Here is a 12794-nt window from a genome sequence, read left to right on the forward strand (position 1 = left end):
TCCCCCCCCCCCCTTCACATTTGCCCCCCCCCCCATCATCCCCTCCAATTCAAGACTTAACGTCTAGATACGCCACTGGTAGCAATTCCAAAATTCATAGCATTCATTTTGTAAAAGACTCCCTTCTCTTCCCTTTTTAATTTGCAAATGTAATCCGGAAAGGAAGGCCATCTCGAAAAGAGGTACGTCTAAAAAAGAACCCCATCTATGGGTCCTAAAAAGAAGACCATGGCTTCTATTCGACGTTTTACGGTATCAGAGTTTACAGTTCATTGCTTTTCTTCATGATGCTCGATCGTGCCCTCATCAACCAACCGTAAATCAGTTCTAATGTCGTCTTCATGTTCAGTCTTCTCTACGCCCTTGTCTATTTGTTTACCTTTTATTGCTTCCTCATCTGTGTCCGTCTCTCCAATCATTTTGAACTTTACTGGTTCAGGAGTTCCATCGCCATTGTTCCTACGTCTAGTAAGTTGTCTTGTGATCAAAAACGCTGCGAGTGCAATCAAAATGGCAATAATGACGACAGCCGTGATGGCAGCAACGGCAGATGTGTGTAGGCCTAAATTTGCTGATCGACTAGTTTCTGGTAGGATGTCAGGCGATTTCAGTATTACAAGTTTACCTGTCTCGGTTGAAACTAAATTTTGATAAGCAACCTCACACACAACGGTTGTATTAAGATCACCTTGCTTGAGGTTCAAAATCTTAAGGACACGACTATTATCCGTGATTTTAAAACGGTTCTCTAAGAGAATATTCATATTTATTTCTCTCCACCTGTATCGTAAAGGCCCCTTTGCATTAGTTTCACAGACAAATGTAGTATCACCACCAAGAACACTCGCGCTGGTTTGTGTGACTGTTACATCTGGTACATCTTGGTAAGGAAATACTTCACATGTTTTCACTTCACGAAGTGCATCGTTGGATGTTTCACAAGTAAAAGTTACCCCCTGGTCATCCTCTCGTAGTCTCAATCCAAAGTAACTTTTTTGCTCTTGAACTTTAGGGGAAATAATCTCGTCATCTCGGTACCACGTGTTGTTTGGAACCGGGTTTCCGCCGGAAGATTCGCAAACTAGTTGTACAAAGTCTCCTTTTTGCGGAGGCCGTTGTAGCCCGAAGTAATCAACAGAACACTGTGGTGAAGCGTCGTTGGATGGTGTTAGAACGATGAGAGTAGCGGACCCGAGTGATACAAAATTACCTGGCTGCCTGGAGTACCCACATACATACGTACCATCGTCGACATTTGCATTTGCGTCGGTGATGAGCAGATCGTATATGCCGTCTTTGTCTATTCCGATAACTGAATATCGCCATAATTTGTCGTCATCTTTAGTACTCAGTGTACGCGCCAATGTGATGTAATCACCAGTATCCTGATGGTACCAGACGATCTGTTCGTTAGCGATATTCTCGACTCGGCAGCGCAAAATCGCTACGTTTTTCGTCAATACAACACTGTCGCTTGGACCCTCGATTAGTTCAATTGCATCTGATAATATTGGTGTAAGAGAAAACAGTAATAGCACATATTCATAGGTTCGTCCCATGTTTAAAATTTTTGTCAGAGATTTCGAAACGCTGAACGTGGAATAACAACTAACGAAGATGTATAATTATGATCTTAGACTTAATTCTGTACTTAAATACCGTGACACGATTGACAACCATAAGTAGTTAAGTGTAAGATACCTAATTTGCATAACAACATAATTGATTTAGTATAACCAATGAATCATTTAATCATAATAACAATAGAAACAGAACTATAATATAATAAACATATGAACTTAAACCTGGCTTAAGCTATTTTCCGTGTAACCAATCGTATTGCGAAAATATAAATCAGGACTATTTTATAATTACCACACTATACGGTACTGCCGCTACTCTATTGGTCCAAAGATATTTCTAGACTGTTGCTTAATAAAGAGGGGTGGTCACATTGCTTCAGAACTTGTTGAGACTATAAGAACTAGTTTATGTTAGGTACGTTGTTGAGCATGACTAAGAAGCGGTTTGGCACAACAGGAACGGTTTGGTTTCCCCAACATTTGGTCGGGGTTTCAATCCCTCGCTCTGAATTTCACTTGTGTCCTTGGGAAAGGCACAGTGCCTTGCCTTAGGCACTACTTCCTTAATGTTAACCTAGAGGTTAACATTAGGCGCTATATAAATATTGATTATTATTACTATTATCTACCACCCAGGAGTATAAGTGGGTAGAGTTGAATTCCAAAATGCGCTGATGTAGCTGCTGCAACATTATGAATACTCCCCCAGGGAGCTTGTTCCTGATAAGCACTGGGTTTTTTTTTCAAATTGTCATTAAGAACTATCCCAAATATTCTCAATTTTAGTTGGTTTCATTAGAACTCCCAAACAGAAACAAATAAACATGAACTGATCATGTCACAAAGAGCTTATCGGGGATAATCCTAAGCGAATATTTAACAATATAAAATATTGATCATAATGATAATAACAAAATAATATATAACAATATTTACCTGTATCGATAATCAAAGCAAATGAAGTGTTGAGAAGAAGAACGAATAAAAATTCCGAAACAAATTTGGCAGCCCAGTAGAATTAAATAACACGTACTGCAGAAGCTAGATTCAAGAGGACGCATAAAAGTTTAAATGACATTCAATGCAATTGAAGAACTTATTCATTCATATTTCCCCTCACGACTCGATCATTGTAACTCATTATTTTTAGGGCTACCTGACTTACTGATTCATCAATTAACTCGTATTAAGAATACTGCTGCCAAAATAGGGGCACACGCATTTTCGTCGGCAGCATTTGATTTATGGAACCATTTACCTGAATACTGCTGCCAGAGTAGTTACGCGTTCTAAGAAAACTGACCATATCACACCTATGCTAAAATCTTTAAATTGGCTACCAGTTAAAGAGTACATTGCATTTAAAATCCTCCTCCTTGTCTATCGCATTTCAATTGGTAAGGCACCAATCTATTTATCCGACTTAATACCCCCTACTTCCCATCAGGGCATCTCTTCGATCCAAAATTTTCTTTGGGAGTAGTCAAGAGGCCCAAAAAATATCTTGGGGCACACGCACATTTTTGTCGGCAGCATCCGGTTTATGGAACAATTCACCTGAACCTATCAAGATGTCATTGTCTCTCAATTGCACTAAAAAAGCATTTTTTTTTACCTCTTAGTCTTTTACCACTATCAGGGGCGGATCCAGAATTGCTCAAATCGGGGGGTGGGGGTGGGAGCACAGATAAGTCAGAGTGCTAATTTCAATATATGCCTTGAATTTTAAAATTTAGTGGAAAACCGGTTGGGGTGGGGGGAAAGTTCCCCTCGTCCCTCCTTACTGGATTCCTCTGATTATGGTGTTTCTTTTCGTCTCCAGATTCATTTCTTGGTGGCCAGTTTTGGGCTTACTTCCTCTTTTATCGAGACAGCGTTGCTCTCTTTGCAGTGCACGGTACAAGTGGAGCCAAGGGCATATCCCAAGGTGGATGGTCCCGGAGCCATACTGCCTAACGTGTGGCTGCGTGCACAAGGGTTTGACAGCGATGCTGTTTGAATATCAAATGGTTGAGTCCCATTCTGGTCACCTTCCGTTATTTTGGGCCAATTATCACTTATTTAATTTTTTTGTTTATTTTATTTGTTATTTTTGTAGGCGTATAGCTCAGATATGTCAATGCATAAGCGTCTTCGACGGATACCGGCATCATCGTTGTTGTTGTTGTTGTTGTTGTTGTTGTTGTTGTTGTTGTTATTATTATTATGATGTGTGATGATTACTTACGTGTTCCTCCGTCTGACATCATGCATGTCTTGGAATCAATCTTCTAGCGTACAAGATAAACTGTTTCTAGAAGATTGTTGAAAGTTTCCCTTGATTGAGTTGATGCTTTTGCCACGTTAGCATCTATTCCTAGAATCTTTCCTTTATTTGTTTTGTGTTTCAGTGTTTTAAATTGTTTTATATGTTAGATATGATACCATTTGAGAACAGTCCTTTTGGGGTTCATCTTGTCCTTTATAACCTGCAGACACATGTTCTAGTAGAACTTGGAAATGTGTATTTGCATCTCTGTTTATCATTCCTATTTATCCACTGGGTAATAGAATACAGATAGTTTTACGACTTCTAATTATTATATCTACTTATTACCTATGTTGTTATCTTTATATACCAGTGGTTTATGATGCATGGAACTTACGTGTGCGTAAAATATTGCCGATTACATTGTGTAACTGGTCATACAGTACCAAAAATAGCGTAAAAACGGAATACAAAAATTAATTTTATACTATTTTAAAATAGTATAAAACAAAAATATTCTGCGACCAAGATTTTCAACGATGTTTAATGCGCATTATAAATTCGTTCAATTATCAATGACTGGTTAAATTGTTAGTTACTGGATTTAGGGTTACATCATCAATTTACATATTACGGAATACACCGTCGAGACTTTTATGATAAAGGCTCAAAATAATCGAGCAGAAAGACAATTGAAAAATAATACACTTATTTACAACGATACCTTATTTTTAAAAATACATGAAACAAACAAACAAACAAATTTTGTAACTGATGGTCGTCGGGCCTAAAGCGACAACTTAAGTACGCTACTCACAGATCTATCCAATCAGGACCAAATAGCAACAGGTTAATTAAACAATCAGCCAATTATGGGCTAAACATTAAGTGTCACATAGACACATTAATTAAGTCATAAATATAATTGCGCGGACCAACTGACAGTATAATCCCCATGATTAGAAGCCACATTCCATATAACAAAGATACCAAAATACGTTTAGTTACCATGGTAAGGGTTGGTTTAGTCCTATACAACTTTACAGAGGTTTACTGAAGCAGCGTTATAGCGTGCAAGTTATCTACAACAAGAAACAAAAATAAGAGCAACATTTTATTTTGAATACTAAATAGAAATTATATGAAAATTATTATTGTTGTTAAATTGTTAAAGTAATTCATGAATTTACATATGACAGATGATCAGTGAAATGTCCCTTCAAATCTGTGACATGTAATGTCCAGTATTGTTATCAATTCAATCCAATTAACTTTATATATATGATTTAAAATACAAAGTTTAAAAAAAACACACATTAGGTAGATCGTAAAAAAAATCGAAAAATTATAGTATACAACATTCTACTCCCTGGTTCTAACAGACTTACATAACATTTAAGACAAAAAAAAATGCCGATAAGCTATACTGCCTCTAATACAAAGATCATTAATAATCATCTTGATACTGTCTTGTGGTGTTTAAAAAAATTTTTATACCGTCTAGTAAACTTAGAAATGATATAAGAACAAGAACTCGTTACAGTATGACTACTGTTCATTGTCGTTTTTACATAATTCTGAAGTGATTACATTTTAATACATAAACAGGTAGCATACCGGTAATTAACCAACTATAAAGTTAAACATTTCATTTGGTTGGTAAACAACAAATTTGGTTTTGTTAAGCATTCGAAAACAAATCAAGGAATAATGGAAATAATGATTGAATGTTTGCAATAAATTAATAATTTATCAGTTATCAATTATTTTTCAACGATATTATATGAGAAGGTGGTTTAGTCAGCCTGGACTGACCAATGTAAACACTCCTACATTGGCTAAAATACAGGCACATAACACACATCACTGGGGAAGGTCTAATTTTGTCCAAAAAGCTCTTTTATTTCTGACTGCTAACTGATTATCAATTTTTTTTTTATCTCTACGACATCCAGCTATTGTTTTCACAACATTGTTGTTTACCAGTATTCTGTCTTTGTATTTACATATACGTATATATATCCCGTATATAATATAAATGTAGGCCTATACAGTGTTTTGATAACTTGTAGTTATTTACTGCATCAGAGTTCAAAGAATTAAAGCTCAATAGAGGGAAATAAAATATTCCATAATATAAATAAAATTAAATCATATACACGAGAGAACAAACGAATATCCACTGAAGAGACTGATATCACATGTTCTACAAAAAAGGTACAGCTGCACATCATGTGTCCATTTCATGAGAGGCATGACGCTCGAAATACTATAGTTTGTTAGATGAAAGTTAGGTATACAACTAAGCCAATGAAACAGACGTTAGCTTGTATTTTGAAATCTGAATTTCTGAACCAATATTCACACTGTGTAGCTGGGCGATAAGTTCTGCATCACCTATGGTAATAAATAGATTCAAAGTTTACTCAAACACGTAAGTACCACTGATACTTACATAAGACTCCGTTGTCCATACGGTATGCTTACACCCACTAGGCAAAATCTGTAAAGTTACTGCCAAAGGAAAATGCTCAAGAGCAAGAACACAAGAAGCTTGCAAACCAATAAAATATTACCACGCAAACGCTCCCAGCCTTTTGGTGAGGAAATTTTTGTAATAAAATATGGACACACACAGGTTATTGCATCAAGTCGTCCCGAGAAAATCCAGGCCTACGACTTTGGACGAGCCTGAGTTTAAAAGCTGAGAAATTCTACATATAAATGACATCAAACTCAACAATTTAAGATTGTTAATAATTGAAAATAAGAGATCATCACTCGGCAACTTCCTTTCATTCCTCGATGTTTTTCTCTCACAAAACCCACCACCCCTGTCTCTTATACACATCTAGATGTGTATAAGAGACAGGTATGACTACTGTTCACGCTTTCCTTAATTGTTAATACGACCATATGTGGGCAGCAGCCTAGATGATATTTTTGTATTTGGGTATTCATTGAAACCATAACATATATTCTAATTTATGAAGAATGAAAATGGGGTGAAACCATAACACATATTCTAATTTATGAAGAATGAAAATGGGGTGAAACCATAACACATATTCTAATTTATGAAGAATGAAAAAGGAGTGAAACCATAACACATATTCTAATTTATGAAGAATGAAAATGGGGTGAAACCATAACACATATTCTAATTTATGGAGAATGAAAATGGAGTGAAAATTGACTATGGCAACAGGCTTGTTAGTTTAATTAAGCCTACAATACTTTGTTCTTACTATGGTAAACTCTCACTTGGATTGTCTTGATCTAACGGATCATAACTTCCGGCACCTGAATGTACATTGATAATAAGAAAAAAAAATCGATTTTAAATATTTACGGTATTTTCAATAATTCAGGTGATAGTAACAATAGTAATTACAGTAACATCTCTCAATTACATATCCCTATGTCCTAATATGGTTTGTAATAGAGAAAGTTTGTATTTCAGAGAGTTATATTTGCCAATAGATAATCCTAAGTAACATCTTTATAGGACCAGATGAATTTTTTCTTTGAACATTTTTAGTCATGAAATAATAACTGGGGATGAAATTGTATGTACTTTCTTCAATCTTTTCAATTAAAAAAAAAAACTTTTAATAATGTAATTTAGAGAGTTTATAATTGGGAGATTTTTAATGGAGGGCGTTTATTGTATGTACTACTTAAATTTCAAATTATGATGATATTGAAACATTGCATATTATTAATGGTGGAAGTATAGTATTTATATTGTTCAAAGTTCACCTACATCACAATGGAATTTGCTGGAGTGTCAATCAAACTTAACAACTGGCCAATCAGAACAGCGCCACTTGCGTCCAATTACACTATCTTTGATGAAACCTTAGCAAGGGTGCGGGGCTACCCATTCTGTATTCTGCTCTCAGATGACATATTATTAGAATTCAAGTAATAATGCGACATTTATAATAATGCGATATTATATAGCGCTATTTAGTTAAGATTAAGATTAAAATTAACTGTTTAATTAATTTTTTTAAAAATTAATTTTATTAGTTCATAAAATAATTTCATTCAAATTTCATTTGTTTACTCTCATACTACGCTTTCAGGTCTCCCTCTTAGACCCATCCAATAACAGACCACCTTTAATAAACGTCAAACCTTAAAAATTAATACTAATAGGCCTAATGTTTATATTATTATTTTAATAACATATTAAATGCCAGAAAGAAAATTGCTCGTCGTTATCAAGATTAATACATGCAATCCAAGCATGTTACCAAAAATAAGTAAAAGTAAAGAAAATGAAAACGTGCTGCTATTCACATTGTGAACTATAGAATTTACATGCAATATATATATAGCCTCAAATGATCCAAAGGGGTATAATTCTTTTCTAATATTTATTGTATTCAAATACTTTAGCCCATTTATATGGAGGAAAATTATAAACATGTTTAGGAGCGGGCGGGTGGACAAAGGTGCTGATACAGGCACTTTTTAAGAAAATTAATTCAATTTATACCAGTTGAGTAATATTACCCTAGTGTAATAAATTCAATAATATATCATTTGTGTAATTAATGTATTCTTTAATTTTTAATAACTATTAAAAATACTCTCTTTTTAATGATTATGAAAAACATCTAAGATAAACATTTTAGTCATTAGATTGATCATATATATTGATGAAATATTGCTTCAGTTATGTTTGTGTGTGTTTACAGACTTTTGAATACAAATAACCTTAATTTCGCTTGAATTGAAAACATTTAAAAATGTATATTTGTGTCTGTTAATTGGCAAAGAAAATATCTCATCTAATTCCAATTAAATAAAATTAACTGTTTATTTAATCTATAATCTAAGCCTATCGGGATAACACAGCCAATATAATCTTTAATACATTAATAATAAGTTAATTACTCTAAAATAAACATTTACGTATAATCCAAAAGGGGGACACAGATACCTTCACTCCTTGATTCGGCAGTCATCTGATGATAGTTTTCGATACTTAATATGTAGATCGTTGCACCTACTAAAGCACCAAGTATTGGACAAAATGCTTGAGCAAAACCCCACCACTTTTCCTTACTTAAATTTGGGAGAAAAGAAACAGTTTATTGTTAGTATTTATATTCTATATCTATTTCAATTTAAATAAATCCGTTTGTATTATATTAACATTTCAAAATAGTGCAGGGAGTTGACCAATGAGCCTTAAATTTCTCCTAATTCAATTGAAGTAGAAAACAATTTATATCAGTATTTTCAATATTTATTTTAATTAACAACACATCTTTTCATATAAGAATTAAAAAGAAATAATAAATAACACTATTATTGATAATATTTTTAATTAACATTAAAAATTGTAATCAATGTCTTGGCCTATATGCAGGAGGTTGTGCTAGTATTTTGCCTTTAGAATGTGATGTCTGCACACTCATCTACAGCAGGCGCTGGATAAGTATATCGCGATAATTTGCTCTTTCAAAAGAATGTCCTTGGTTATTTAAATAATTAGTTCGTATACACTCGCTCTAGCCGCCTATGGTTTATAGCCCTTCAAGAAATGACTTCTGCAGACCCAACCATTAGCGATAAAAAGAACTGTGCCGATGCAAGGGTTATGGCGTTTTACGCCTACGTATTCGACTAAACGTTTTCTTCAGAAAGCCTGTATTTGTTCACCATGATGCCCTACAAAAAATATGGCAGTATTAGAATACTTTACACGCACAACCACATAGGTTCAATGCCACACCATCCTACCAGGTACCCATTTATACTCCTGGGTGGAGAAAGGCAAACGTAAGTAAAGTGCCTTGCAACAAGGACAAGCATTGCGACGAGCGTCGGTTTCGAATTCCCGATCAGACCAACTGTGACGCTGAGCCACACGCTTAATAATTATGGATTCTTTTACAGTACTTTGATTAGTAAATTAATGAACTCAAAGCTAGTTTCAACATAAGTTGTAAACTTGAATTTGACTATCTGTAGGCTTACAGTGTGTAGGCAAGTTTCAGGTGAATTAATACATGATTTAATACCCTTGATAGACACTTACCTTAACTCAGCAAATTCAACAAATATTAAACCACTAAGATCTTGGAGTGGGTTAAAATAGAAACGTGCAAAGAAACTTAAAGCAATTCCGACCGAAAATAAAACCAACCCAATAATGAGTGGCTCAAAACGCTTGGATGGCTTGATGGTCTTGAGTGGGTCGTTTTCCTGCTTATTCTTCCCTTCATCAATGACTGCCATGACACCAATGGTGAAAAATACCGTTTTCAGAAACTTCCAAGGAAAATAAGAAAGGTATATCAGTCATATCAAAATACAGTACAGTAACTAATTACACCGAAATAAACAGGTTAATGGGCAACATTCACTGTTTTGAAATGCAGTAGAAACCCTCCTTTGGGACACCCCCTATTCAAGAGAAATATATCTTTTACACACTACGGCCTTAGGGGACACCTCTATTAAGGTGACAGGGACATTTTCTGAGTGTGCAAAAATGGTTAAATCAATAATCAATAAAACTACAATAGTCTCAAAATCCATTACAAATTACATTTTGACACCTTTTAAGCAATAAACTTAATCATCAAACCAGAATTTAAATTGTTAAATTGTGAACATAATGTACATATACCGTACAGCCTACACCCTGATTTCTAAGTCGTTATTCTATCTTGTCAATAATAAAACAATCTAAAACAATATATGTTAGGGGCCTATATCATTGTACGAAAACATTCCGAAACCCCTGTTAATGGGAACATTTCACGTTTTTGGTCAGAGTCCCCTGAATAGAGGTACTCCTCCTCAGGACACACTCATATTAGGGCGACACTTCTTTTGGTCCCAAAAGTGTTCCTTTAATAGGGATTCTTCTGTAGTAGAGTAGTTACATATGTTTGCTATACTGTAATTTTACCTAACAGACAAGAATTCTGTGATGCCGTAATGACTAGGAATTAAGTTAATGGGACAAATACCTTTCTATAACACTTATGTACAATGATCTATAGATTTATCAAAATGCATTTATTTATTTATTTGGTTTTTTTTTTTTAAAGAGGGTAACCTATCCAGCTCCTACAGGAATTGATTATTAAGGGCATGTAAAATATTAGGCCTATAATAAAGGCACGACTTTAACTCCACCATGGTTGGGGTGAAGTGAGAAGATTTCAGAATAGGCCCCTCTAGACGTAATGTAGTAGTGGTAATTGAGTGATCAAGTTTATTCCAATCTAAAATGGTTTATGGAATAAAAAAAATGGCGGTATATTTCTGTGTTAACTCTGACTGTTTTGATTTTGTGGGCACTTGATGGTCAGGGGTGGCACCAGGATTTTCCCGACGGGGGGATTTCCCCGACGAAAGCAAAGTGGGCGTGGTCGAGCTTCGACTAAAAGGTTCCGAAAGTGGGAACTTAGGGGTTTCAAAGGCTTATTTAAACGATTATAGAGTTTACTAATTTGTAAAAAATACAATACATATAATTTTTTTTCTCCCTGACGAATTGTGATTTTTTTCCCCAACGGGAGAGTGCAGCTCTCCCGACGTCCCCACCCCCCTCTCCACTGGCGCCACCCCTGTTGATGATCTAGTGGGACCATTGTTAAATTCAATAGTGACATTTAGAAATGAAACCAGTCCGTTGATAATTCTAAACAATAAAATTAACCGGATATCTCTACGACGATCTTTAAAGACCTCCAACCAAGTCATTCAATCATTAAGGTGACACTGCTGGTTTTTTGTTTTTTTTAATAATCATTGCACACAAAACGGGCAGCACGCCGCTGCACTGACTCTAGTTTTTGACATCTTTCTGTAGATATGGGTCCCAGACACTAGCACTGAATTCTAATTTAGAACGGACCAAGAAGAAAAAAGCGAGTTCTTTGTATTTTTTAGGGCAGAACCAATAGTTTGGTTTGCTTTTTTAAATCATGGATTTCACTGTTCCCTGATATCATTGATGTGGGTTGACCAATTCAGATTTCCTCTAATGTTAACGCCCAGGTAGAAAGAAAGGCTTGGGTTTAGAACTTCGGTGAATTAAAAGTACAAAGCACTTTAATTGACTCATTGAATTTCTTTCCCCAATCTTCTGTCCACTTGAAGAGGGAGAGTAAGGTCTCTCTGTAGATAATGTTGATCTTGAATATTCTATATTTTTCTATATACTACACAATCGTCTGCAAATAAACGAAGGCTGGAGTTACCGACTGATGGAAGGCTGTTTATGTAACCCAAAAAAGATAATTGGACCTAGACATGTCCCTTGGGGCACTCCTGAGTCAACCTTAACTTGTGATGAGAATTCACCTTCAACAATAACTCGTTGATGACGCTGTGTAAGAAATTATTCTATCCACTGTAAAAGGTGTCCTTTGATGCCGTAACTCTTAAGTACATGTAGAAGATGTCTGTGGAGTGTGGGGTACACTATCAAATGCTTTGTTAAAATCTAGTGTGATCAAGTCTGTTTGGTAATTAGTATCAGAGTTTTCTTGGATATCGTCAATTATGTTATTTAGCTGTGACTCGCATGACCTTCATGCGGACCATCGCACGATAGCGCAGGCATTACGCCACTGAGCATGGATAGCTGTTCTATCCGGGTATTCTACATTCCGTAATAATGGCTAAAAAAAAACTCAGTCTTAGGTCTCCATGTTTTGGGCTTTTTTACATGCTGATTTAGTTAATCGTTGGAAAAAAAATGGCGTCGGGGATAGTGTTTTGTGTTCGTAGTCAATCAATAGAAAATTCAAAATTATTGAGTGGTAAAATAATTGAGCTCTCCTTTCATCCATAGCTGGATCCGCCACTGAACTCATGGGCACAATTATTTTATTTTTCCCTCTTTCCTCCCTCTAGAGCTTTTTTCAATTTTTCTACCTCTTTATTTTCTGTCTCTTATACACATCTATGTCTTGGCCTATATG

At 35.2% G+C, this 12794-nt stretch overlaps 2 protein-coding genes across 3 annotated transcripts in view; both read right to left on the reverse strand.

Moving 5' to 3' along the window:
- Window positions 1-44: 44 nt before the first annotated feature.
- Window positions 45-1607, reverse strand: LOC117102905 (cell adhesion molecule 2-like). The gene has a single exon (XM_033243354.1). It carries the CDS (start codon window positions 1557-1559, stop codon window positions 270-272), a length of 1290 nt encoding a protein of 429 aa, XP_033099245.1. The 5' UTR covers window positions 1560-1607; the 3' UTR covers window positions 45-269.
- Window positions 1608-5709: 4102 nt separating this feature from the next.
- LOC117102925 (aquaporin-7-like) overlaps window positions 5710-12794 on the reverse strand; it is a 39355-nt gene continuing 32270 nt past the window's right edge. The window contains exons 5-8 of one of the 2 annotated variants that reach the window (XM_033243381.1): window positions 9890-10122; window positions 8786-8910; window positions 7096-7134; window positions 5710-6228 (exon numbers count right to left, since the gene is read on the reverse strand). In XM_033243381.1, the coding sequence (XP_033099272.1) occupies window positions 6134-6228; window positions 7096-7134; window positions 8786-8910; window positions 9890-10122 (492 nt within the window). In that variant the 3' untranslated portion in view covers window positions 5710-6133. Of the gene's footprint in view, window positions 6229-7079; window positions 7135-8785; window positions 8911-9889; window positions 10123-12794 lie in introns of both variants that reach the window. The other variant, XM_033243383.1, reaches the window with a different exon arrangement.

Source organism: Anneissia japonica, unplaced genomic scaffold (genome assembly GCF_011630105.1).
Source record: "Anneissia japonica isolate Jap-2015-1 unplaced genomic scaffold, ASM1163010v1 scaffold285010_len649756_cov215, whole genome shotgun sequence".
Lineage (NCBI taxonomy): Eukaryota > Metazoa > Echinodermata > Crinoidea > Comatulida > Comatulidae > Anneissia > Anneissia japonica.